The sequence below is a fragment of the Physeter macrocephalus genome, chromosome 7 (assembly GCF_002837175.3).
Source record: "Physeter macrocephalus isolate SW-GA chromosome 7, ASM283717v5, whole genome shotgun sequence".
Lineage (NCBI taxonomy): Eukaryota > Metazoa > Chordata > Mammalia > Artiodactyla > Physeteridae > Physeter > Physeter macrocephalus.
Genome location: NC_041220.1, coordinates 23,934,879 through 23,958,641, shown reverse-complemented (window position 1 = coordinate 23,958,641; position 23,763 = coordinate 23,934,879). Strand labels below are relative to the sequence as shown.

General features: G+C 42.3%; 1 protein-coding gene across 1 annotated transcript in view; it reads left to right on the top strand.

Moving 5' to 3' along the window:
* TBC1D9 (TBC1 domain family member 9) overlaps positions 1-17,741 on the top strand; it is a 124,223-nt gene extending 106,482 nt beyond the window's left edge. The window contains exons 14-21 of the mRNA XM_024126619.3: positions 546-644; positions 815-883; positions 4,642-4,882; positions 9,983-10,048; positions 10,901-10,987; positions 14,136-14,210; positions 14,305-14,408; positions 15,705-17,741. Coding sequence (XP_023982387.1) covers positions 546-644; positions 815-883; positions 4,642-4,882; positions 9,983-10,048; positions 10,901-10,987; positions 14,136-14,210; positions 14,305-14,408; positions 15,705-16,418 — 1,455 coding nt within the window. The 3' untranslated portion in view covers positions 16,419-17,741. The remainder of the gene's footprint in view (positions 1-545; positions 645-814; positions 884-4,641; positions 4,883-9,982; positions 10,049-10,900; positions 10,988-14,135; positions 14,211-14,304; positions 14,409-15,704) is intronic.
* Positions 17,742-23,763: the final 6,022 nt, after the last annotated feature.

The window sequence follows — 23,763 nt, the reverse complement described above, 5'->3', positions numbered from 1 at the left end:
TTGTTTTGCTTTTGAAATTTAGTTCAACAAACATTCAGGCAATGCTAGGCATCTTGAGTTTAAAAAGGTTGCTAGCCCTCAGTGTCTGCCAATGAGAGACAAATGCTGTTGAACTAGAGATCAGGACAGGAAGCCTCACTCCAACATTTCCTACAGCCTCCCAGTTTAGTAGTTAGCCTTATATACTTCCTTTCTTCCTGCCAAGAAAGTTCTTCCTTTAAAGCATTATTTCATCCACAAAGGGCCCTTGTAGCCTTATTTAACCCTCTGCTTCCCCATGAACTGTTGATTTGAGGAAGACTCATGTGGCTTTGAAATTTGGTTCAATTGTTAAGAAGCATGAGAAATTTCTGTTATTTATTTATGGATGTTTAATGGCCTCAAAATAAACAAACGCCATATAGTAAATAAAGGTATAGTCTAGGAGGCCTGTCATTTGGCAAGAAATTTCCCACTGGTATCAGGATTTATCCCCATCAGTCCTGCAGACGTGATATCGAGTGCTTTAGCAGATTTCTTGAAATACCAATCTTGTTTTTTTCCAGAAATTTGGAACTATCCGGGCGGATTTGATTGAGCAGATGAGATTCAAACAGAGACTGAAGGTGATCCAGACACTGGAGGATACTACAAAACGGAACGTGGTGAGTCTTTTGAGAAATGGCACGTGACCTTTCTCCATCCTTCCTTACACTCCTACCAACTCAAATTCCTGCTTGACAGACTGAAGATGATTTAAAACAAGAAAATCAGGAAGTTTCCCATTATGACATTTTTGAGTTTGTGAAATTCATTGTGTTTATTCTTCTTATAGGTACGAACCATTGTGACAGAAACTTCCTTTACCATTGATGAGCTAGAAGAACTTTATGCTCTTTTCAAAGTGAGTTTCAAAGAAAATTCATGTACATTCAGGGGAAAATGGAGTTCACTTAATAATTCAGTTAGTTCTAGATTTTTCTGTTAAATTGTGAAGGGATAGCATGAGTGTCAACATGCATAAATAGGAAGATAGAGCTGAGAGTGTTAAAATAGAGTACTTAATATGAAAAATAAAGATGTAACTCATTTAAATTGATGTTTCAGCTTTCTTCCACTCCATGTAATATTTTAGCTGTTTCCTTGGTCTTAAGAAAATAAGGCGTAACTTTATAATTCTCATTGGAATGATGGCAATCAAGTTTAAATTCTTCCTGAAACTCTTGTAAATTGCAATTTCCTATATTAATCTATATTAAAGCACTCTTAAAAAGAGATATGTAGCTAGAATAAGAATAAAGCTGCTCAAATGTCTAAGGAAAAGCTTAGTTGTTAAATTTCTGCAATTTTCCTTTCTAAGTCAGCCCAGACCAATCTTGATCCTCAATAAGAAAATATTATGTCAGTAAATAAAGCAGTATAGGATGGTTTTTCTTCCAGAAAAAATACTTTTGTCATAACTGTCATTCCCAACATTGTAAAAATGCAGCAATTGCCAAGAAAAAAGTTTTAAAAGATGCCTTTTATGTGGGTACCGATTTTATCACAGTCTTTAATTGGCTAGCTTCGTGTGTACAGAGCCTTTTACTTCCAGAACTAAGGAAGACGGTTGAGGACTGCAAAGATATTACAGGAATGAACATAAAGGGACAAATGTAAAGATCTGAGTTGGACACTAATAGATCTTAGGATCAGAGAATGTGAGAGCTGGGAATATTTTTGCAAATGTTCCCGCTTGCCTGTTAGCTACTGGAGGCACCACCGTTTTATTTCCTTTTGTCTCACTGGTGCCTAGTTTAGTGTCTCTCCCCACTGGGTGTTCCAAATGTGTGTTGAATACATAGGTGAATTAGTGATCAGTTTTCCATCTAGTATAATCCCTGTGTGCTTCTGGGGCCGGCAGAGAGAGGTTGGTGGCTTTGTGCAGCCCAGCAGCATGACCAACAGAGTGGACAACTGCGTCCCCTCCAGGCTGCGTTCAGCACTTGACGGCGAAGTGTCTAGCCTGTGCCATCTCGTTCGTGTTTTATTTTTTTCAGACACGTAAAGCGTGGTAGCTAATTGCTCTGCGTACGTTGGTTTTCCGTAAGGAGGGAGTCCCTCTTCGTTTCGTTAAGGAAAAACTACAGTGATCCAACTTGGATCAAAACAAGAAGATACAATGATCCAGTTGAGATCAGATTTTCAAAGGATACTGAGGACTGGAAGAAATCTGCTTCACAGGGTGGTACCAGTAGGACCAGGATTTGGGGTTGACTAAACGGAAGCGGGAGTTAGCAGCTGGAGACGGCAAGACCATCACAGATAATGGGAAGCGCTATGACATTAGAAAGAGGAGGCTGACTCCGGGGCACACCGGGAAAAGGAAGACCAGGGCTGGTTGTGCAGAAGTCCAAGATCCGAGATCACTGAAGACACAGAGGCAGGGGTGCCCTTGTCTTCTTACCCGGGCACCCCTGCACTCTCTGGTCTATGCATCTCCAGGTACCAGGTGTGTCATTTGTACGCCGAGGATATTGCCTGAAGAAAGCTTTCTTTACACTCCAAAACCCTGCCCTAAGGGTGTGTTGACAAACACGAGTTCCCCAAGTCTGCTGAGCGCCCCAAGAGAGAACCCGAGACCCTTGGCTGGTGTCAGGGATGGGAAGGACTCTCGGGCACTGTGGAACCCAAGACAAAGACTTCAGTAACCGACTCTTTCTTGAGTCTTTTGAAGACTTTCATTGGCTTTAATTCATCTGAACGAACGTTTATTGAGGCATTACTGTGTCAAACACGCTGCCAGACTCTTAGTCCTTTAAAAAGCCAATTTCTGGGGGTTTTCCTTCGCATACAAAGGAAAGAGACATTTGTCTCCCACGGAGCTTTCTGCCTTGGGCTTTGGGCTAAAACTTGGTAGAAAAAGGTGAAAGGCCGCCACCCTGAGGCAGATTTGGTGGAAAATGTGGCTCAGGGCCCCTATGCCTTAGTTTCTCTTGAACTCTTTCTAAATTAGTCCTTTTCAATCTCGGGTCCCTAGTGCCCAAATGATGGAGTAGGGGGTCTCATCAAAGACGAGGGTCATGGTCTGCATGGCTTGTCGTTTCCTGAAGGTTGTGAGCACGGTGAGAGTGCCTGCACCACATTCAGGCCTGGTTCCAGAGGAACGTGAGCGCTTTAGTTAGGAGGAAGTGCTTTGGGTAACCTTCATCCACTGACGAAGCTCCGGTAAAGAGGCCCCTTCCTGGGGATGTATCACCAACACCGTCCCACCCAGGGGGCTGCTGGGCATCGCTTCAGAGCACAGCTCACCCGTGCAGTCCCTCGGACCCTCCTCGCCCTGACGTCGCCACCATCACCACTCCTCCAAGCCCCACCGCCATCTCCACCCACAGCGCCAGTGCAGCCCCGAAGCCTGGTGGACCTGACACACTTCCTTTATTCTCCCGAGGCTGCCCTGCAGAATCCTCTCCTTCCTCCTCTCTTGCCTACTCTCACTCGGCTCTTTTTGGGGTTATTAGCTACAATTCCCAGCAAACAGTGAGGACAAAGACATTGGTCCTCTTTGCTCCTTCTAAGTGAGAACATTGAAGTACTACGCACTCACCACGGACTCTCCCTTCTCAGAACCCCTAGGCAGGGGGAGGGGGAGATCTGTTTTGTAAGTGCCTTTTGCTATTGCAATATTTATACATGCTTATAATGAAATAGTACAACAGAGAATAAAGTAAAAAATAAAAGTCTCCCTCTGGATGCCCCTCCCATCTCCCCAGGCTACCATTCAGTGCTAACTGTAAATGTCTACATACAGGGGAGCTGGGGTGTTCTTCCTGGCCTTTCTATTAGATGATTTTTCTTTGCGGTCTTCCTAGAATGGGCGTATATTTCTACCAGAATCAATATGACCTCATGAATAAAGAGGCAGCCTTCTTTCCAAGGACGGAAACAAGAAGCCTGTTGTTGGATCTCTGTTCTCCTCACCCTAGTGGTTCCTACTCATAATTTCCCTGGAGCTATTTTCAGATGCGTGAAACAGGAGGACCGCACACTTGTAGCCTGACTACTGGATGACTAGGATAATATTAATGTGATTTTGATGACCAGGAAGCAGGGGGTTTACAGGACACTAAACTAGGAGTTTGGAGACCCAAAATCGCATGATTCTGCTTTGACTAACTGGTTAGATGACCCTGTGGAAGATACTTACCCTCTGGGCTGTACCATCCTCACTGAGGCCACAAGGTGATCAGATTGCCTGAATTACAGATCCTTTTTACAGGTTAACATTCTATGTATTTCTTTTAGATTAAAAAAAAAAAGTTTGTCTTTATGGGAGTTACTTCTTAAAATGCTTTTGAGTGTGGGGATGGGTGGGTGGAGAAGAAAATGGAGAGGGGAGGGTTTTCTTTCTTTTTTCACCTATGCCAGCAATTGAACCGGGTTTTTCATGCCAGATGTAAACGCAGAGATGGTTGCCATGGAGTTTGGGGGGAGCAGGGTCAAGTGGAGATATATGTAGAAGAGAAGCCAAGGGGCCCTGGGACCAGACCACTGCCTGCCACCCCCCAGGAGATGCACACGGGTGACCTAAAGCCTTTTTCCAAATTTGAGGGAGGGCCTTTCTTCTTGGTATTTGCTGTGAGATGCAGTCCCCAGTAGTCCTCCTGTTCTTTGATTTTTCAGGCGGAACACCTAACCAGCTGCTACTGGGGTGGAAGCAGCAATGCCCTGGACCGGCACGACCCCAGCCTGCCCTATCTCGAGCAGTACCGCATCGACTTGGAGCAGTTCAAGGGCATGTTTCCTCTGCTCTTTCCCTGGGCCTGCGGAACTCACTCTGACGTGCTTGCCTCGCGCTTATTCCAGTTATTAGATGAAAATGGAGATTCTCTGATCAACTTCCGAGAGTTTGTCTCTGGACTGAGTAAGGACGTGATGTTATCGCATGAGCTGGGGCCAGGGGCAGGGGGGGCATAGGTCAGTAAACACCGTCCTCTGGGTTCTCTGTGCCGCCCGCAGGGCCACAGCCCCGCTCGCTTCAGGAGACAAGGTTTACAGGACAGAGAAGCCCATTTTAAGGTTTGCAAGCTGACTGTAAAATTCGTTTTTAGTTAATGGATATATTATATGATTAAACCGTTACCTTCTACATTCGATAGTCCTCAGCACTAGTTAAAATACATTATCAGAGAGTTTGCAAGAATGCCAACTTAAACACTAAAACCACAAATCACGATAACTTTACAAGGGAAGAAATGTTTGGATGGATTGCTTTTCTTTGTCAAAAAATATATTTACAGTACATATGTTTCATAAAATTTTATAAAACATTTCATGATGTTTTTAATAAGGAGCTGAAAAAAATAATGCAACAGCCCTGCAGTCTAAATGGAAGTCTTTTCTCTCCATTTTGCGGGGAGGAAGGGTGTCCATCCCGAGAATGCACATCCTCACCTCACAAGCAGCACGAGTTTCTGCCTGTCAGCCTCACTGTCTGACCTGTTTCCTGTCCTATATTCCACTGGACTCTTGTCCCATTAATATTTGAGCAGAAAAGCTACATGGTGGTCAAGCTTGGCCCGCCCAATACGAGGTTGTGGATATAGCAGGCATTATGTCAGGCTGCCTGAATGAGATAAGAAGGAAGACTTTTTAAAATTCTAATTGTGCCACTCTGTGACATTGGTCCATGCACTTGAAAATGACCTGTGCCCACGAAAGATGAAGGCGTCAGACATAGAGCCAACGACGATTCCAAAAAGTACCCTAAATCATTAAGAATAATGCCTGGAAGGCTTAAAGGCCAGAGAGAGCTGATGGTTGTTAAAAAAGCAAAGGGGTGTAGATAAGGTCCTCTTAGATAAGTAAAAACTATTTGTATAAAGCACTCAGATATATCATTCAAAGAGGGTACATGGAGGAAACTAACCTTTTTTAAGTGCAGGCTCTGTTGTGATGCTTTAGAACTTGTACTTTATCACTTAATCCAAACAACAGACCTTTGAGGGTAATAATAGTATTGATAACTAACATTTATATAGCATTTGCTCAGCCAGGCACTGCCCTTATGCTTTATGTGTATTTAATTTACCTAAAGCACACGACTACAAAGTTGGAGTTTGAACTCAGGCACCCTGGAAGCAGCGTTTATGCAGTTACTATCAATATTATGCTTTATTACCTGTCTGCTTACTATTAGTATCCCCATTGTCAGTTAAAGAGATGGAGGCTTAGAAAAGTTAAGCAACTTGCCGGGACATTCATTTTTAGCAAGTCAATATATGTCTGTTATTGAACTGAAAAGCACAGTTAGTACGTACTGGGTCCAGGATTCAGATGAGGGCTGTTCTCATTACTCTGTGCTAAGGACAGCAAATAGGATTTTTTTTTTTTTTAGGGAAGAAAGAGGCATTAATTTTTAATTACAAAAGTAACATAAATACATTCTGCTTTTCAAAAAAGTGAACAAAATAAAATAAAGTAAAACAATCCAGACAAGGCTAAAGACCCTTTTGACCCTCTCCTAATCTTTTCTGCCCCAAAGTAACTATTATTATCACCTTGGTGTCTTATCAAAAGGGAGATTTTTTTAAATTACCTTTGGACAAAAATAAGGAGGAGGAAAAAGGGACAGGTTCTGCGTGTAGAAAGGGTTCTAGGAATTTTTGCTGTAAACATCTTTGCTGCAGCCAGTTTTGCTGCAGAGCTAATTGGCCATAAGGCCATTTTGCCATAAGAGATAAAAATAATTGGTTGACAGTTACGACACTAGAAAAAGATAACAAATCAGTTTTTATAAGTCCTTCGACAAGCACAGTCATACCTCTCACTCGTCGAAACCAAAAGTTCACCAAGCTATGGCAAATATAAAAGAAGCAGCTACTAATTCACAACAGCCTTCGAGAACATTAATGATTGATTCTTTAGCTAATTTGGATACAACAGATTGTCCTCTCAGGCCATCTTTACCAGATTTATCATGCAGTATTAGACGTTGGAGGCAAACGAAGAATCAAGCTCCTCCTATCCCCCCAAAAGGAAATCGTAATGTGATTCCTGATAGATATGTTTCTTGAAAATGGTGAAAATTTTAACACAGTCTGGCTTAAATTAGCTCGCTGAAGGATTTGATATCTTACTGATATCAAATGAAAAATGGATATCTTATTTTCTAGTGTAATGTAACCATCAACTAGTTATTTTTATCTTTTATGGCAAAATGGCCTTACGGCCAATTAGTTGTAATGCGAATCTGCTTCTAGCAAAGATGTTCATAATGAAAATACCAGACACGTGTAGAAAGTGATAGGAATAAATATAAATATTTAATTTACTTAAGCCTAGTCAAACCCCAGCAAGGTAAATACTCTTCAAAATCTTCCGAAAAGGAAAGAGAAGTTTGCGGTCCAAGATAGTGAAAACATTGGAGAAGAGTACTTAGGCTTCTTAAAAATGCAGTTGAGTTCTCTGAGCAAAGTAAACTCCACCCGGTTTGCCGGGAGGGGTCTCAAGAGCTGTAGTCAGTCATGCGGGTTGATTACAGCTATGGAGACAGACAAGTAGACTAGAAAAGAGAAATTCTGTTCAAGTCTTAAGAAACTAAAGAATGAATTCTGGAAGAGATGGATCAATAATGTCAATGTTCATCTCCAGAAAGATCCCTCTAGAAATTAGTGAACAGACCGTCTCTATGGAATTAGAGATGAGGGATTACAATCGCAAGCCACAAATTAGCTGGATCTCCTTTTCCAGTGGTATTGCTGGAAGGCAGCATTTCTAAACATGCCATAGATGTCATGAGGCAGCTGGTCACTGGACAGATAACTCATTATAAACGGAAAGTTGGAGGGATATGGATGTTGGTGACTCAATGACTGTCTGAACCCTGCACCCAAAGCATGACGGTCAATGGAGAGTTCTCTAGTATGCTGGGCTTGGTATTTAACCTCTGCTATTGTTCCCTCATTTGCAAAATAGTTATTGTCAGGACTAAAAGAAATAATTCAAGTAAAGTTCCTACAACAGTGCCTGGCTCAAAAAGTGTTAGTTATTGTTGTCACTACAATTACTGCTTATCCCCCTCTACCTGACTCAGTCAGGGATTTAAACTATAAAGGTAGAGAAGCTACCACAGCCAAATGTGTTGGCTACACAAAGTGAAGAGAGATAGCCATCGTGTTGGAGGACAAAAACAAGATTTAAAGAAATCAGAGGAGGAAATGACTGGCAAAAACAAACTGATAGAGATAAATCAGAAATCTTAAATTTTAAGAAGTGACTGTAAAAGAACTGTATGTCTGCATATATAGTATAGTGGTTTCAGCCAGGCGATCTAGGGTCAGACAAATCTGAGTTCAAATCCTGAGCCTGCCACTTGCTAGCTTATGACCTTGAACATTACTTAATATCAATAAGCCCAACTTTTCTCACCTGTAAAGTTGGGATAATAATTGTGACCATCTCGTAGAATTATTGTGAGAAGAAAGTGAAATGCATATGGAAAGTAGTTAACATAGGATTTAACACAAAGTGAATGATTCATAAATGTCTGTCATTATTTTCATGGTTAGTATTAGTCAGTGTGTAAGCATTTGGGGGTTTAGTTAACTATGTGGTCAATAAGAAACTCCAGAGTGAAGAGTATAAAGAGTTGAATCCAGACTTAGGCTAAGTGTCAAGAACAGTTCCACTATTCTCTGCAGTAGACTAGAGGCTTCTGGAACTCTCTGTCCAGAGGGTTATTGATGGACACATTAACACATAAGGTGGATGTGGGTAAGAACAGGGAAGAGTGTACAAACCATGTCGTATAAGAAAGTTGAAAAAATGTAGAGAGGTATAGCCTGGGGCACATAAATTTGCCTTGAAAAGATAAGCTGGAGAGGAACAGGACAGCTGTCCTTAAAATCTGAAGGATTGTTGTAAGGAAGACATAATAGACCTATTTTTCTTTTACTTTAAAGAGGAAGGAAAAGGAATAGTTCTAAACCTTTTTCTGAGTTGTGATCTCTTTGAGATCTGATAAGGACTGTGGAAATCTTCCCCAAAAGTGACATCGGCACGTGGCCACATTTTACATTGTTTGTGGTTCATGGAATTTATGCACTTGAACCTGCAGGTTAAGGGTCCTGACTGAAGTAAAAATGACAGGAGCCCTTTCAGCGTTTCTAGAATTCCCCAGTGAGATGAGATGCCTCTGGTTGTGATGAGCTTCCCGTCCCTGAGGATGTTCAGACGTCTCTCTTACGTGGATGTGGGTGTGGGAGGAGGCCCCTGCGTTAAGTGGGGGGATGGGACGAGATAACCCCTGGTGTCCCTGCCAACCAGTCCAGATCCTGTGGTTCCCCTTTTCCCAAATCTGATTAACCTTCAACTAGGCGCTCTGAGAACACGTATTTACAAAGGATTTTCTGATTCCTGAAATACGTATGGACTGTAAGGGAAAAAGTAACAGGATTCTTTGGGTTGAAGCAATGGTGATATAATGGCAGCTAGGTTAGGCTAAATTGAACTGAAGAAATATTTAAGAGACCCCAAAAGCAACTAAAAAAGATTTCTAAAATGAGTAATTTGAAGCACTCTAAAACATGTATTATTTCTGAACTCTAGCAAGTATTTAGGGTGTTGAGGCCCAGTCACCTGACTTTTCTTATCAATCACACTAGTTTAAGTTGTGCCAGGCGCTATTCTAAGTGTTAACACCTTTAATTCTCACATTTCATGGGCCCTGATATCAAGACCACTGGTAGTGTCTTCTAATTTGTCATCCTGCCTCATAGAGGGGAAACTGAGGTACAGAGAGGTTCACTCTCCCAAGGGCACGTAGTAAGTACAAAGCATTTGAAACCAGGTATCCTGGCTCCAGAGCTTTCAACCCAAATACGTCCTGGCCAAATTTTCTGCCACACGATACCTGGGTTTCAATTTGTAAAAGTAGGTGCTTCAGGGGGACGCTGAGCCTGGTGGGGGGGGGGGATTGTAGCACACATGGTGCATTTCACATTGGTACTTATGTGACTTCTAGGTGCCGTGTGCCACGGGGACCTCACAGAGAAGCTCAAACTCCTGTACAAAATGCACGTCTTGCCTGGTAAGTGAGACACACAGAGTAGCACATGTACCTGTGACTCTGGCCTGGCTTGAAGTCTTTTTTTGGTGAGACCTGTTTGCCTTTTTTTTTGATGTACAGAATCACTCATTGGTCACTAAGAACAAACTGAACGATACTTTTTACATGAGTTCCTGAATCAGCAGGTGCTTAATTCAATGATCATTCACCTGTCTGAAGTGTGAGTTGCAGTAATAGAAAAGAGCAGGCTTCTGCAAGAGAACGAATAACATTTGGTAACTCATGGGATTCTGAGTCGAGGGGGAGCAGTGTTACCACTGACAGAAACGGTGGGAAAGATGGTGAAGTTGTGAGTTCAGTTTTAAACAAGGATGGCCTCCAGCTGGAAATATCTAGCAAATACTAAAAAAGAAAGGGAGGGAGGGGTGGAGGGAAAGAGAAAGAGAGGGAGAGAGAAAGGAAGGAAGGAAGGAAGGAAGGGAGGGAGGGAGGGAGATTAGCTCCAAGGATAGAGATAGGGTAAAACTATAGATTTGGGAATTATCATTATAGTGTACAATTTCCCAAAATTTGGTTCCTTAAAGCATCATTCCATAGGATTTAGGAAGAGTCTCCAAAAAAGGCAAATGTGAAGGGACACTTCAGTGTGGGGTTGTTATAAAGGAAGGTGGAGTTAGAACTGGAGGGAGCCCCTCCCCCATAAGGGTTTTGAGGAGGTGGGCATTCAAGGCCCGCACCAGTGATGGGACCCCCGAGCCCACCTTCGTAACTTCAGCTTCTCATGAGCCCCGTGTCATTTCTTCAACAATTAAAGCACACTTTCATTGAGTCATGGCCCCGCCAATAGGAGAATCATATCTCCTCCCTCTCCAGAGCCATCCTCTGATCCAGACGAGCCAGATTCTGCTTTTGAAGCAACTCAATACTTCTTTGAAGATATCACCCCAGAATGCACACATGGTAAGTGTCTTTCCTCGTCAGGGCGTCTCTGTTTCTTTTCTACAGAGCCCTCTGTTATTGGGAAAAGGTACCTCCAAAGCTAGGCAATCAGAGAAGTATAATGAATACAAGTGCCTAAGATGCTACTTTCTTTTTAAATTTTTGAACTTGAGTAACTACTGGGGAGTGGGTACTTCGGCCCACCGAAAGGACCATGTACATTGTGTCCTGCTGGCTTAGAAAAAGCGTTACCTGTAGAGCATATACTTTGCCCCCCTCTCCTTGATAGGGAGACACGTTCATTAAGAACGTCATTCTGTTGTTATGCTGCTCTCCAGAATCTGGACTAGCACTGATATCAGATACGCTGCTCTGTAACAGACGTCAGCAAACTTTGGACCAAATCCAGCCCACCACCTATTTGTACGGCCTGTGATAATATAAAATTTATATCAAAGAATTAAAATAATATAAAATTTAAACATTACTGCCTATAAATAAAGTTTTATTGGAACACAGCCAGGAACACAGCCAAGCTCATTCAGTTATATATTGCCTGTGGCTGCTCTCACACTACAGTGGTAGAATTGCCTCAGATATTTGCCATCTGGCCCTTTACAGAGAAAGTTTGCTGACCCTTGCTCTGTGCGGTTGTTCGATCTACACAGACATGATCCGGCTCATTAGAAATATCTCCAGATTTACACATGAACCCGTTCTGTTGTGCCATGTGTGGATCTAAGCAGCGTCCGGGCTTGCTGCTGCTGTGCATTATCTCCATTCTATTGATACTTCATCCGTAGGGCAGCCAGCCTCCTGACTTCACCCAAGGTTGAAAGTCAGCATGGGTTGCTCCTGGGTCCTTTTGCCTCTTAAATCTTAACGGTCGCCAAATAAGCACAGCTTAGACCTGCTTTTAAACTGTGAGCCACCTAAGTGATTGAGTGGAGAGGAGCGAGAACCACACAGTCTTCTTACTGGTGATACGTGTTAAGGGCAGGAGTTTTGGACAGGATGCTAGCTCTGTTTGTCTAGATGACCTCAGGCAGCTTCGGGCATCCGGGAGCACCAGGGTCCTTGTGTGGAAAGTGGAGATGAGAGCTGTCCCATTGGGTATAGTAAGGACTTAGTGAGATGATGTAGTAAGCCTCCTAGCATAGTGCCTTAGCACATCTGACAATATTCTTCAAATCCTTAGCAATCATATTTTGGCTGCAAAATGTTAGCCCCATCTTTCTTAGTGGGCACTCATCTCAGAAAAGGAGTCACTTGTTTCAGAAATGCTTCAGGAATGGTTACATGCCAGTAGCATTTAATAGCCTCAAAAGATGCTTTTTAAAAAATGTTTTTTTCTAACTCCAAAAGTACTATTGCTTTGTATCAAAATTTTTTAAATATGGGTCAAAATATATAAAATAAGCTAATGATGCCTTAAAACTGCATGATATAAAGATAACTATCAAGAATAATTAATATCTTGAAGTATTTCTTTTCCTTTTTTATCCATATAATTATAATAATATCCATAATATATATATAAAACTGGGATCAAACTGACGATACAGTTTTGTTTGTTTGTTTGTTTTGGCTGAAGGATTGTTTTATGAACAATTTAAAAATAGAACAAGTGTGTTCTGGCACATGCCATCTCCACCTCTTCTGCCTATACAGTTTTGTATCCTTTTTTCACTTAAAATCCAGTGAGCCTATTATGATGTCATTTACATTCTCTGAAAACATGGTTTTTAATTGGCTGTATAATATCCATGGCATGGGGCTTACCATAACATTTTGGACTATGTACTTGTTCCCTAAAGCTAGTTCAACATTAAGAGGAGAGGACTTTCTCCATGGCATATATAGTACATTGTCCTCAGTCTGTCTTAAAAGCTGCTGAGATTTTAATTTGGCACTAAATAGGTAAAGGTTACACATGCGGCAGACCAGCCTTCTTTTGTATGGCTGAGGAAGTGCTTGGAATGCATTCTTACAGCTGACAAACTGAATGGGAAACTGGGGGGATTGTACACCTCTCCCTTTTGAAGCCCTGGGATATCCTGTTTTAAGAAGAAAGAAGAAAACAATTATAAGTTGTTTTCTTGAAAGTCAAAAAATGCCAGATTATGAATCTGAAGGAATTTAGTAGCACATGACATTTGTTTTCTTTTATCAACATAGATGTCTGTTTCTTTTTAAAAAGTGAGTTCTTGATCTTTTGCAGAGCCTGACAGAAGATCAATCTCATGTATACAAAGTTAAGATGATAATGTAACAGAGGAGGGAAATCAACATTCACTGGGGCCAGCACCACCATTTTTTAAGTACTGAACACCACATGAAATCATTCCTTTAATTCCTATTTATACACCGAGCCCTGCTTGTGAAAAAGAATTCTTGGGGAATCTTTCACCTAGAGATAGAGTTTTTCGATTGTAAAAAAAAAAAAAAAAGCACTACCTAAAAGTTGAGAATTATGTTTTATTCGGCAGACATACTGAAGACTTAAGCCCAGGAGGCAGCCTCTCGCATAGCTCAGAGGGGCTGCTCTGAAGCAATAAGGGAGGAGAGCCAGGATATATAAGATTTTTTTCGCAAAAAAAAAAAAAAAAACAGGTAGTGGGAACATCAAAAGATTAGTGTTAATTAAAGAAACCAGATATCTCAAGTTAATGAATTTAATGCTTTTCTGTGTATGGGAAGATGCAAGAGTCTCGGCTTACCGAAATCATTCCTTTGATATGCACCTTAGCTATCTAGGGCCAGTATCCTATTTTTCTCCATCCTGAATCCCCTCAGGGTGGAGATGGCACAGTTGGGGGCAGCTGCAGTGCTGCTGGCTTGATGGCTGCAACATCCTTTGTTTACTGATCTGGCAGGCAACACTCAGTTGTCAGATCAAATATGAGACACCCAGTAAAATTTGAATTTGACGTGGGCAAAAAATAATTTGTTTAGCGTGAGTATGTCCCATGTGATATGTGGGAACTCACACTTGAAACAATTATTTGTTGTTTACCTGATTATTTATGTGCTGGGGTTTTGTTTTTGTTTTGTTTTGCTATGTTAGGCAACTCTACCTAGAGGTTTTTCTGTTTTCTACTACACCTGCTAAACCTATGGGTTTATCATGTAACATTCTCCTTTTTTTCTTCTGAATCTTTCTTGATAGTGGTTGGATTGGACAGCAGAAGCAAACACAGTGCAGACGATGGCTTTGTTACAGTGAGTCTAAAGCCTGACAGAGGTACAGACTTTCTCTTCTCTGTGTTTCCCTTACTGCTGGTTCAGCAGTTGCTTCTTGACCTTTGAACACTTATTTCTTGGCATTTGGGTTTTAGGGAAGAGGGCAAATTCTCAAGAAAATCGTAATTATCTGAGACTCTGGACTCCAGAAAATAAATCCAAATCAAAGAATGCAAAGGATTTACCCAAATTGAATCAGGTGAGTCCAAACAGTGTAGTTCGTGCGTTTCAAACCTTGAAGCTCTGTTTTCTAGTCATAGATAAATGTAGAATAAGTACTCCTCAAGCCGCTTAATTAGTTCCTGTTTGGATCTATTTTGTGCATGCTTTTGTGCATTAAAAGTATGCTCTGTTGTGAGAAAATGACCTCCTCAGAGAATATGTGAACCACGAAATATTCAAATTTGAGAATACATGCATTCTCATCCCAATCTTTAAAAATACCCTCAGATACTCAGAAGACAAGCTCATGCTGTTTTCAAACCACTGTGCTCAGCTATAAAGGTGTCTGACATATTTTTTTCCTTAAACAGCTGGAATGTAATGAGGGCGATAAAACAATATAAATAATTAAAATGCAGGATGCAAATGCTGTTTTCTAACAGAAGAACAGATAAATCATCCTGGTGGGGGTGGGAGGCATGACTTCCGTCCGTGGACACCAGCAGATGTGTCATGGGAGAGGGGATTGGAGCTGACCTGATCTTGGAAAAATTAGGCTGCCTGCTGTAGTGTGTAGATATGAGATGAGGTGAGGTCTGCAATTTACTTAAGATACTGCAAGAAAGGATAAAACAGTTAGTGAAACATTTGTATAACATGGTCCTTCTTCTTTTTTTTTCTTTTTTTTTTTTTTTTTTTGCGGTACACGGGCCTCTCACTGTTGTGGCCTCTCCCATTGCGGAGCACAGGCTCCGGACGCGCAGGCTCAGCGGCCATGACTCAGGGGCCCAGCCGGACCGGGGCACGAACCCGCGTCCCCTGCATCGGCAGGCGGACTCTCAACCACTGCGCCACCAGGGAAGCCCTTTTTTTTTTTTTTAATTAATTTATTTATTTTGGCTGCACCATGTCTTAGTTGCGGCACGTGGGAGCTTCATTGCGGCACGCAGGCTCTTAGTTGCCATGCATGTGGGATCTAGTTCCCTGACCAGGGATGGAACCCAGGCCCCCTGCATTGGGAGCGCAGAGCCTTACTCACTGGACCACCAGGGAAGTCCCCGTGGTCCTTCTTGACTCTAGAATGAGAGGTACTATTATAAAGGTGTGTGATTTCATTCTTTCTACTTTCATGGATGTTAGAATTTTTCCCAGTTTAACAAAAGGAAGCATTTAAAGAGACTTTAAACTACACATCCATGCACCCTACGGTAGGACTCTTCCGGGATCTTGTAGGAGTCCTGATATGAAATGGCTTTGCAGTCCACTTGGGTCCTGCCTCCGTGCTCCTCATGAGGTGGCCACATACTTGTGTTTTCCCTCCATCACTTTTCAGGGGCAGTTTATCGAGCTGTGTAAGACGATGTATAACATGTTCAGCGAGGACCCCAACGAGCAGGAGCTGTACCACGCCACGGCGGCGGTGACCAGCCTCCTGCTGGAGATCGGGGAAGTGGGCAAGCTCTTCACTACCCAGCCTGCCAAGGAGGGCGGGCGCGGAGGCGGCGGGCCATCCGGCAACCAGGGCATCCCCGGCGGCGTGCTCTTCCCCAACAAAGGGCCGGGCCAGCCTTACGCGCCGGAACCCGTGGAGCCCCTCCCGGCCAGCTTGGCGGGGGACGGCGAGGAACACTCCCTGGGGGGACAGATGGAGGACATCAAGCTAGAGGACTCCTCACCCCGGGACCACGGGGCCTGCTCCTCCATGCTCATCTCCGACGACGACAGCTCCATGTCCTCGTACTCCGTGCTGAGTGCCGGCTCCCACGAGGAGGACAAGCTGCACTGCGACGACATCGGCGAGGACACGGTCCTGGTGCGCAGCGGCCGGGGCACAGCGGCGCTGCCCCGGAGCACCAGCCTGGACCGGGACTGGGCCATCACCTTCGAGCAGTTCCTGGCCTCCCTCCTGACAGAGCCTGCCCTGGTGAAGTACTTTGACAAGCCCGTGTGCATGATGGCCAGAATCACCAGCGCAAAAAACATCCGGATGATGGGCAAGCCTCTCACCTCGGCCAGTGACTACGAGATCTCAGCCATGTCCGGGTGAATCCCGCGCCTTCTGTAGGGACACGCAGGACGGGGGCGGGGGGAGGGTCTTTTTTATGTTCTGTGTTGGGGTTTCTTTCTTCCTTTTAAATTAAATATTTATTAGTACCCGGCTTAAAGCCTAGTGTTTTCATAATACAATACAATGAAAGCTGTTGGAGAAATACTTAAACACCTCGATGTAGGCACAGTACGCGCTCTTGTCGGGGGGGAGGGGGATTTACCAGAATACAGTTTTACTCAATGAATTCCGAAAGAAAGATGACTCTGTCCGTGATCTGTGTGTATTTATAACTTCTTAATCTTGCTGTTGAGCTGTATACATAGTGCTGTTTAACACTAAATAAGGCAGCAGACGTGTATTTGGGCTTTTTAAATAAAATTAGAGCTGTAAGGAAAGTAGAATGCCACAAACACAGAATGTTCTTAAATGGGATAGGCACTGTCAGCTGGGGTAAATCCTATATCACTTTTAGGGAGCATTAAAACTATTTTTTAAGATTTGAAATATATTTCATAAAAGTCCTCTATTCAAAAATCATGTTTAACAGATGTTCCCTTTTGAGGTTCTAAGCAATTATGAAAGTGTAAGTGATTTTTATGTGGTGCCAGAATAACACCTCTATCTGATCAATTTGGACAAATGCCAGGCCAATTTTGCATTTAAAAAACTGATGATTTAAGTCAGCTGGCCAGAATTCAGGGGAAATGAACTGTCTTTTGTTACAGGGAATCTGAAAGTGGCAACAAAAATGATAAGAGGGCTCAGGATTTTTTTTTTCGGGGTGGGGAGTAAAAATACTGATGCTTCTCATACTAGATTTTCAGCTTCTTGTTACTCATTGCAAATGAAGCAAAAAGTAAAACAATAAACTTTACCATTTCCATACTCTCCATAGGTTCAAGAAATTATACCATGTATCACATATGACCATCTTTCCATTTAAATCCATGTAAAGTAGAGATAAAGTAAATTGAAAAAACAACCTGCAAGATAACGTAACTGAATGTTTAAAGCGGAACTTGTCACTTTATATAAAAGAATAGTATGCTCTATTTCCTGAATGGACTTGGAAATGAAAACTATCGCACCTGCACTTTGTATTGTTGCTTCTTTTTTACTCCTATTATAGTTTTGTCTTTTACAGATGTTAGAGTTTTTTTTTCTTATTGTTGAATTCATAATCATGGTCACATTTTCTTTGCTTATGCAGAATATTCCTTCCAATGCATTCCTTTATTTTAGTATCCATTGTGTCTTTATTTTAGCTGTTGCTGCTGTTTTTTATTTTGTTTACAGAATGATTTTTTAAACTGTCCAATGAAGTAGTGTTAACCTCAAGTAGGATAAATGTGAACAAATAAAATACATCCAATACTCAGATGTGGCTTCTATCTCAGTGCTTGAGTTCCCGTCTAAGGTGATAACATTATTCTTTTGACAATTTTGCAGGGGAAATTATGTTAGGCAACCATTTTGACTTAGGTAACAAATTTTTGGAGGCAAATATTTTGAGATAAGAAATACAGTATAGGGAATTCCCCGTGCGGTCCAGTGGTTAGGATTCGGCGCTCTCACTGCTGGGGGCCCAGGTTCAATCCCTGGTCAGGGAACTAAGATCCCGAAAACCTGCAGCATAGCCAAAAAAAAATAAGAAGAAGAAGAAAAGAAAAGAAACACAGAAATACACTACATAGTGACGTGCATATGAATGTAAAATAAGGAAGAGAATCATTGTCAGTCATCTAATTATTTAACTTATCCTACATAAGTGATAAAAGGGTGAAAATACCTCTGTTTAACCCTGATTAGTACACTGTAACACCATTTGGTATGTATTTAATTGAGTAGTCATTCATTTGATTCGACTCTTAGACGGTTATACATTATTCCATTATTCTATCACTTAAAGATGCCTCAAGAAATAAATCTATAGAGTCTGATACTCTCTCTCACCTCCAGAATTAAAGATGGGTTTGGGAGGGGAATGAGCATGTATTTAAATGTGTAGCCCTAGATAAATGAGAGGAGCCAGAATTTTCCATTATCACTGAGAACGGGATTATAACTGAACAGTGCATCACCCTGAAAGTATGTGTTCCTATTGACACTCTGTCGTAATACTGTCCTTATTTGTTCAGGCACCTCATAGTGTTTCTATCACAGTGTCAATATACTATATAACAGCAGGTTCTAGTCCATTTGCTTCTAAAGGCTACCTATGGAGCAGCCCTGAGCCTTTGAGTTGATTCTTTCCAGCTCAGTCTCTGAGACTGTCTTGTCAGTGCCTTCCTCCTCAGCCTCCAGAGGCAGACAGGGCATTTCAAAGAGCATTAAACTTCCTGTCTAGTTTTTAATGGTTGTGTGTATGTCTTTTTAGTATCTTCATGGATTATTCTCTTTGATTTCAGTGTATTGTGATTGACCATCTTCTCTGAATGGCCACTTCCCATCTAATTCTGTGATGCTAATAATCATTACATCATCACAGATGATGGGCTCAATGTCTATATCCTAATAGACTTGATCTGGCATCCCAGGGAGCTTCTAGCTCCAGAGCACTGGGCACTGGCCTCAGTGGAGCTTTCATATATGAGAACTCAAAAGAGAAAGCTACTGCTGGGGGAAAAGGGGGAAACCATTTGGAGCCTGGATGCTAGGGAAGTGAGTGCTCCAGAGAACCACAGATCTAGCCACATCATCCATCCTGCATTACTTCAAGTCTGATTCTGGGTAGGAGGGGGATAAGCTTTGTGCAAGTGCCACCAAGGGAGCCACGGACAATGAGAAGGTCCACTGCCAACAGTGTCTTCATCCCCCACCAAGGATGCAGGCTGGGAACCTTGGCGGCCAGGCAGAGGGCAGCTCCCCATATGTTCTTGTCATAGTCATTAGTTGGGGGGGTGGCGGTGGCTAGGCTTCTCCTCCCTTTCCTGTCCCCAGAGATAGAGCAGCTTCCCAGTCCTGGTAGAGTGACCTTGACCTGGCCTCCGATGGAAGCTTTGTAGAGAGAACCTCAACTCAGCTACTTAGTTCATGAATCTAACAGTGAAACTCATGGGGTGTCCTGGCCTATGCCTCATTCTCCTGTACATCCGGTTAAGGGCTCCTCTGTGTATTCTTCACGACTCGTCCTGTAAGACGGCTCTTTTGTTACAGCATCAGCTTCTAACCTGAAAAGAACAGCAACTGATGTGGTGAGTACAACATTTCACACTGTTTTCTGTTTTAAAATAACTCTTTTACTTAATGTTTAGGGCCCTGTGCCTTTTGTATAACATATTGGTGACAGTCTAATCCTTTAAAAAGAAATCTTAGGCAGCCAGACAATGGAATTTATAGAGAGACACAGAGTGAGGAGGAAAGGCAGGGCCTGGGATGCTCTCCCTGTGGGCTTTGGTAAAAGACTGTCTGCCGGGAGACAGGTCTGCACATCGGCTCGGAGTAGACGGCGGAGGGCCAAGCTGTGGATTATTTGGGGCTTCCTGGATTCACAACTACTTCCCCTCACCCTCACAGAGAGGCCAGGACTCTGCAGACGTAAATCCTGTAGCTGTTCATAGACTACCTCAAGGGGAAAGTATCAGCTAGACAGATGCCACATCCTGAGGACTAGGTTGGAGATAATCTATTGTCTAGTGAATTCCCTTATTTCATGACTATCCACCACCTATGGTGTTTTTTGTTTGTTTGTTTGTTTGTTTTGCGGTACGCGGGCCTCTCACTGCTGTGGCCTCTCCCGTTGCGGAGCACAGGCTCCGGACGCGCAGGCTCAGCGGCCATGGCTCACGGGCCCAGCCGCTCCGCGGCATGTGGGATCTTCCCGGACCGGGGCACGAACCCGTGTCCCCTGCCTCGGCAGGCGGACTCTCAACCACTGCGCCACCAGGGAAGCCCATCTATGGTGTTTTAGATACTGTCATGCACTTCAAAAACTGAATGATTTTGTCCCCATAACCTGTTTCACTTTATTTCTTAACTTGATTAACAATACCAATATCCATCCAGTACCTGAAGCCAGAAATGTGAGTCACCCTGGATTCCTCCTGCTTGCCTGTGTCCCACCTCCAGTTACTGAGACCAATCCATTATTTCTTCTGAGTGCGTCTTAATCTCTGTTCCTCTGTCTATTCCCAATTATACTGTCTTAGTCCAGCCTTGTATTTGTCTGTATGTCCAAGAGGGTTTTATTAGACTCATATATTAATATTTGTTCTATCCTCTTCACTGCAGACTGTACTTAAAAAACAAAAATAGGTTATCCTTAAACAAAAGTAACAATCTCAACTACCTGCCACATAACAGGAGATCAATTGCCTTTTACTTAAAAGAACAAAGCATGCCTCAACCTTTGTTGGATCAAGCAGGTTCTCAGCAGTTTGTCTCTTCTTGACACCTCTGCATAGTATCTGATGGTCCAACCCTTATGCCCCAAAGTGTGACCCAAAATGAGACTCATAAATTTATGCTCTGATGGGAGATTATATGTAGATTTATAGTCCCTGACTCTGGCAACTCCGAGGCAACTTTCCTTAATTGGGTCTGTTTTTTAACAATAGGAAGGCAGTCATTCAGAATAGCCCTTTGGCTATCGGTTAGTCCGAGTGGGATATAGTTACTCTTCCATCCACTGGCAAGCAAGAAAGAAATGGTCAATTTTGCCAGTGCACGATGCCACGTTTTCCTATGTGTGTATAAATGTTTGCCGCGTTTGAAAAGAACAAAGATTTGATTACAACAAAGATTGCTGGATTGTAGCCACTTTGTCTGCCCCTAGGCAACCCCCTAACACCCTCCATTTATTCTTTTAAGCTGCTGCTTACACGGTCTTTCTAAAACTTCAGTGTGATCATGTTTTCCTCTGCTTCAAACCTCTTCAGTTTCGTACAGGGTAATAAACAAGCATATAAGAATGTTTATAATCAGTTACTGCTTGTTTCTCCATAGAAATTTATCTTCACTTATTGGTATTCTAAGGGCCAAGGAACCTAAAATGTATGAGGTTTTACAGTTTATTTATTTTTCCCACTTGCTGGTTTTGGTACATAATTTACAGCATCCTTTGTCACACTGTCCAAATCTATGAACCACGTGCAATATTTCAATCCCTCCAACAACTCCTGTCCCAAATTAAGACCTAAGAGTGAGAAATAGAGGACAGTGTTGACATTTGAAGTTTTGGAAGTGAACGAAATCTTGGTATGAAATGATATATGATCAATATGACATTTCATCAAAAGCCAAAAAGGAGGGTTTAGCATCACATATTTGGACAATATTCCTCTGTAATTTGTATTGAAATATCAGCTATTTCCAGTGTAATGCAACACAATATCTCTTCTCACTGTGAGAAAGAACTGTATGTCAGAACAAGGAAAAAAATAAGGGAGTAACATTTGAATTCACTGGGTCCTTCTTGGAGAAATCAAAGAGATGCTCATATAAGCTGAGAAGACCTTTGAGAGAGTCCATGAAAAAAATAAAAGCACAACATATTTTAGGGTGAGGCCCTGGGTTCTTTTTTCAAGAGCTGCTCTCATAAAGAAGAAGATGCAGCATGCAATACGGGAATTTGTGAATGCCTGCTGAGGTGAAGTTAACCCGGGCATACTGACTTCCTAAAAGACTTCAGCAACATATGAAACGCCTTTGAAAATGAAATGTAAGATGGAGTAGCTTTAATAATACACACAAGGTGACACGGAGTTTGCAGAGTCTCCTTTGGAATTCCATTTTCTTTCTAAATGGGAAGGGGGAAGGACAATTTTAGAGCAAATTGTCTCCTCGGTGGCTTGACCAGGTTCAGGGGTGTCTGCTGGGAAGAGACGTGATGGTTGGAGTCCCCGAGGTGGCCCTCATCACTCCCCCAACTCTGCTGCCATCTCGTCCATCCTAGCCCACTCCAGAGCCCCGAGTAAACAGCGCTGACTCGGGCAGTGATGAAGCCAGGAAAAGATTCGGACTATCGGGAAGATTACAGATCCACTCATTTCTCCAGCAAAATGTTTACCTAATGTGCTGGGATTTCTTGAAAAATGACACTTGGTAGAAAGACGTCACTGGGTTTAGCCTTGCTGCTATGCTAAATTTATACTTTCTACACCCCACAGTAGTGAAGTCTCCAATCAACATCAGTATATCCACAAGAACACCACATAATTATATCTAATTATTTCTGTTTACTTTTTACGCACAAGAAATACACAGATGCAACAATCAGAAAAGAATACCCATATCGAACACTAGAAAATTATCTAGAAAGTTTTCCTTTATTAACAAACTCCTATTTCCCTCATGGTAATATTATTGAGAGATTGAAACTCATTGGTTCCACAAATTTATATACACATCTATGTACATACACACATAGGTGTTTTTTTCTCTTTCAAACTCTTTTCCCACTTAAGTTATTACGGAATATTGAGCAGAGTTCCTTGTGCTATACGGTAGGTCTTGGTTGATTATCTATTACATACGCACATTTTTAAAACTAGATCAAACTAAAAGTATTCTCTGATTTCATTTTCTCACCTAAGTGTCAGAGAGATCGTTCCATGTCAGTATAGATAGATCCACCTCATTTTAATGGCAGCACAGTTTGCCGTAGAAAGGGAATGTTCCGTGTTTTATTTAACCACACACCAATCCCCCCTCAGGTGATGGACTTTCACTGTGGTAGACTCTTCTAATTATAAACCTTGTGGCACTGAATATCACTGTAAAGAGATTTGGGTCACATGTAAGAATATTTCTCTGGGACAGAATTGAAGGAGTAAAATTATGGGATCAACGCATACACCCGTTAACACTGTAGCGCACCCCGCCTAATGGGCTTTCAAAATAATTCACTTTGTTCACACTCCCAACAACAGCCGTGTGCATTCCCCGACATTTGAAGTTAACCATCTTTCGATGTGTACTAATCTGATCGATGAAAGATGATATTTCATCTCAATTTGAATTTCTCTCATAGTAGGGCCGTTGAATATTCTTTGAAATGTTTACTGGTCCTTCTGGCTTCTTTTGGATTTGTCTTCTCCCTTTGGATGTCACGTGTTCTACAGTAGTGTGTAAATTTTCATAAGAGCCAATCTGTTACCCGTTTTAAATCTGGCTTCTGGTTGTTGTTTCTCTAGTTCTAAATGCCATTCACTGTGGCAACAAAGAGAGAATAAAATGAAAGAAAATGAGGAGGTTATTAAGCATAATGAATTGCTCCACCCTCACCAAAGGCTAGTGACTTTCCAAACGTGAGATGTATTTCTTTTTTTTTTTTTTTTTTTTTTGTGGTATGCGGGCCTCCCTCTGTTGTGGCCTCTCCCGTTGCGGAGCACAGGCTCCGGAC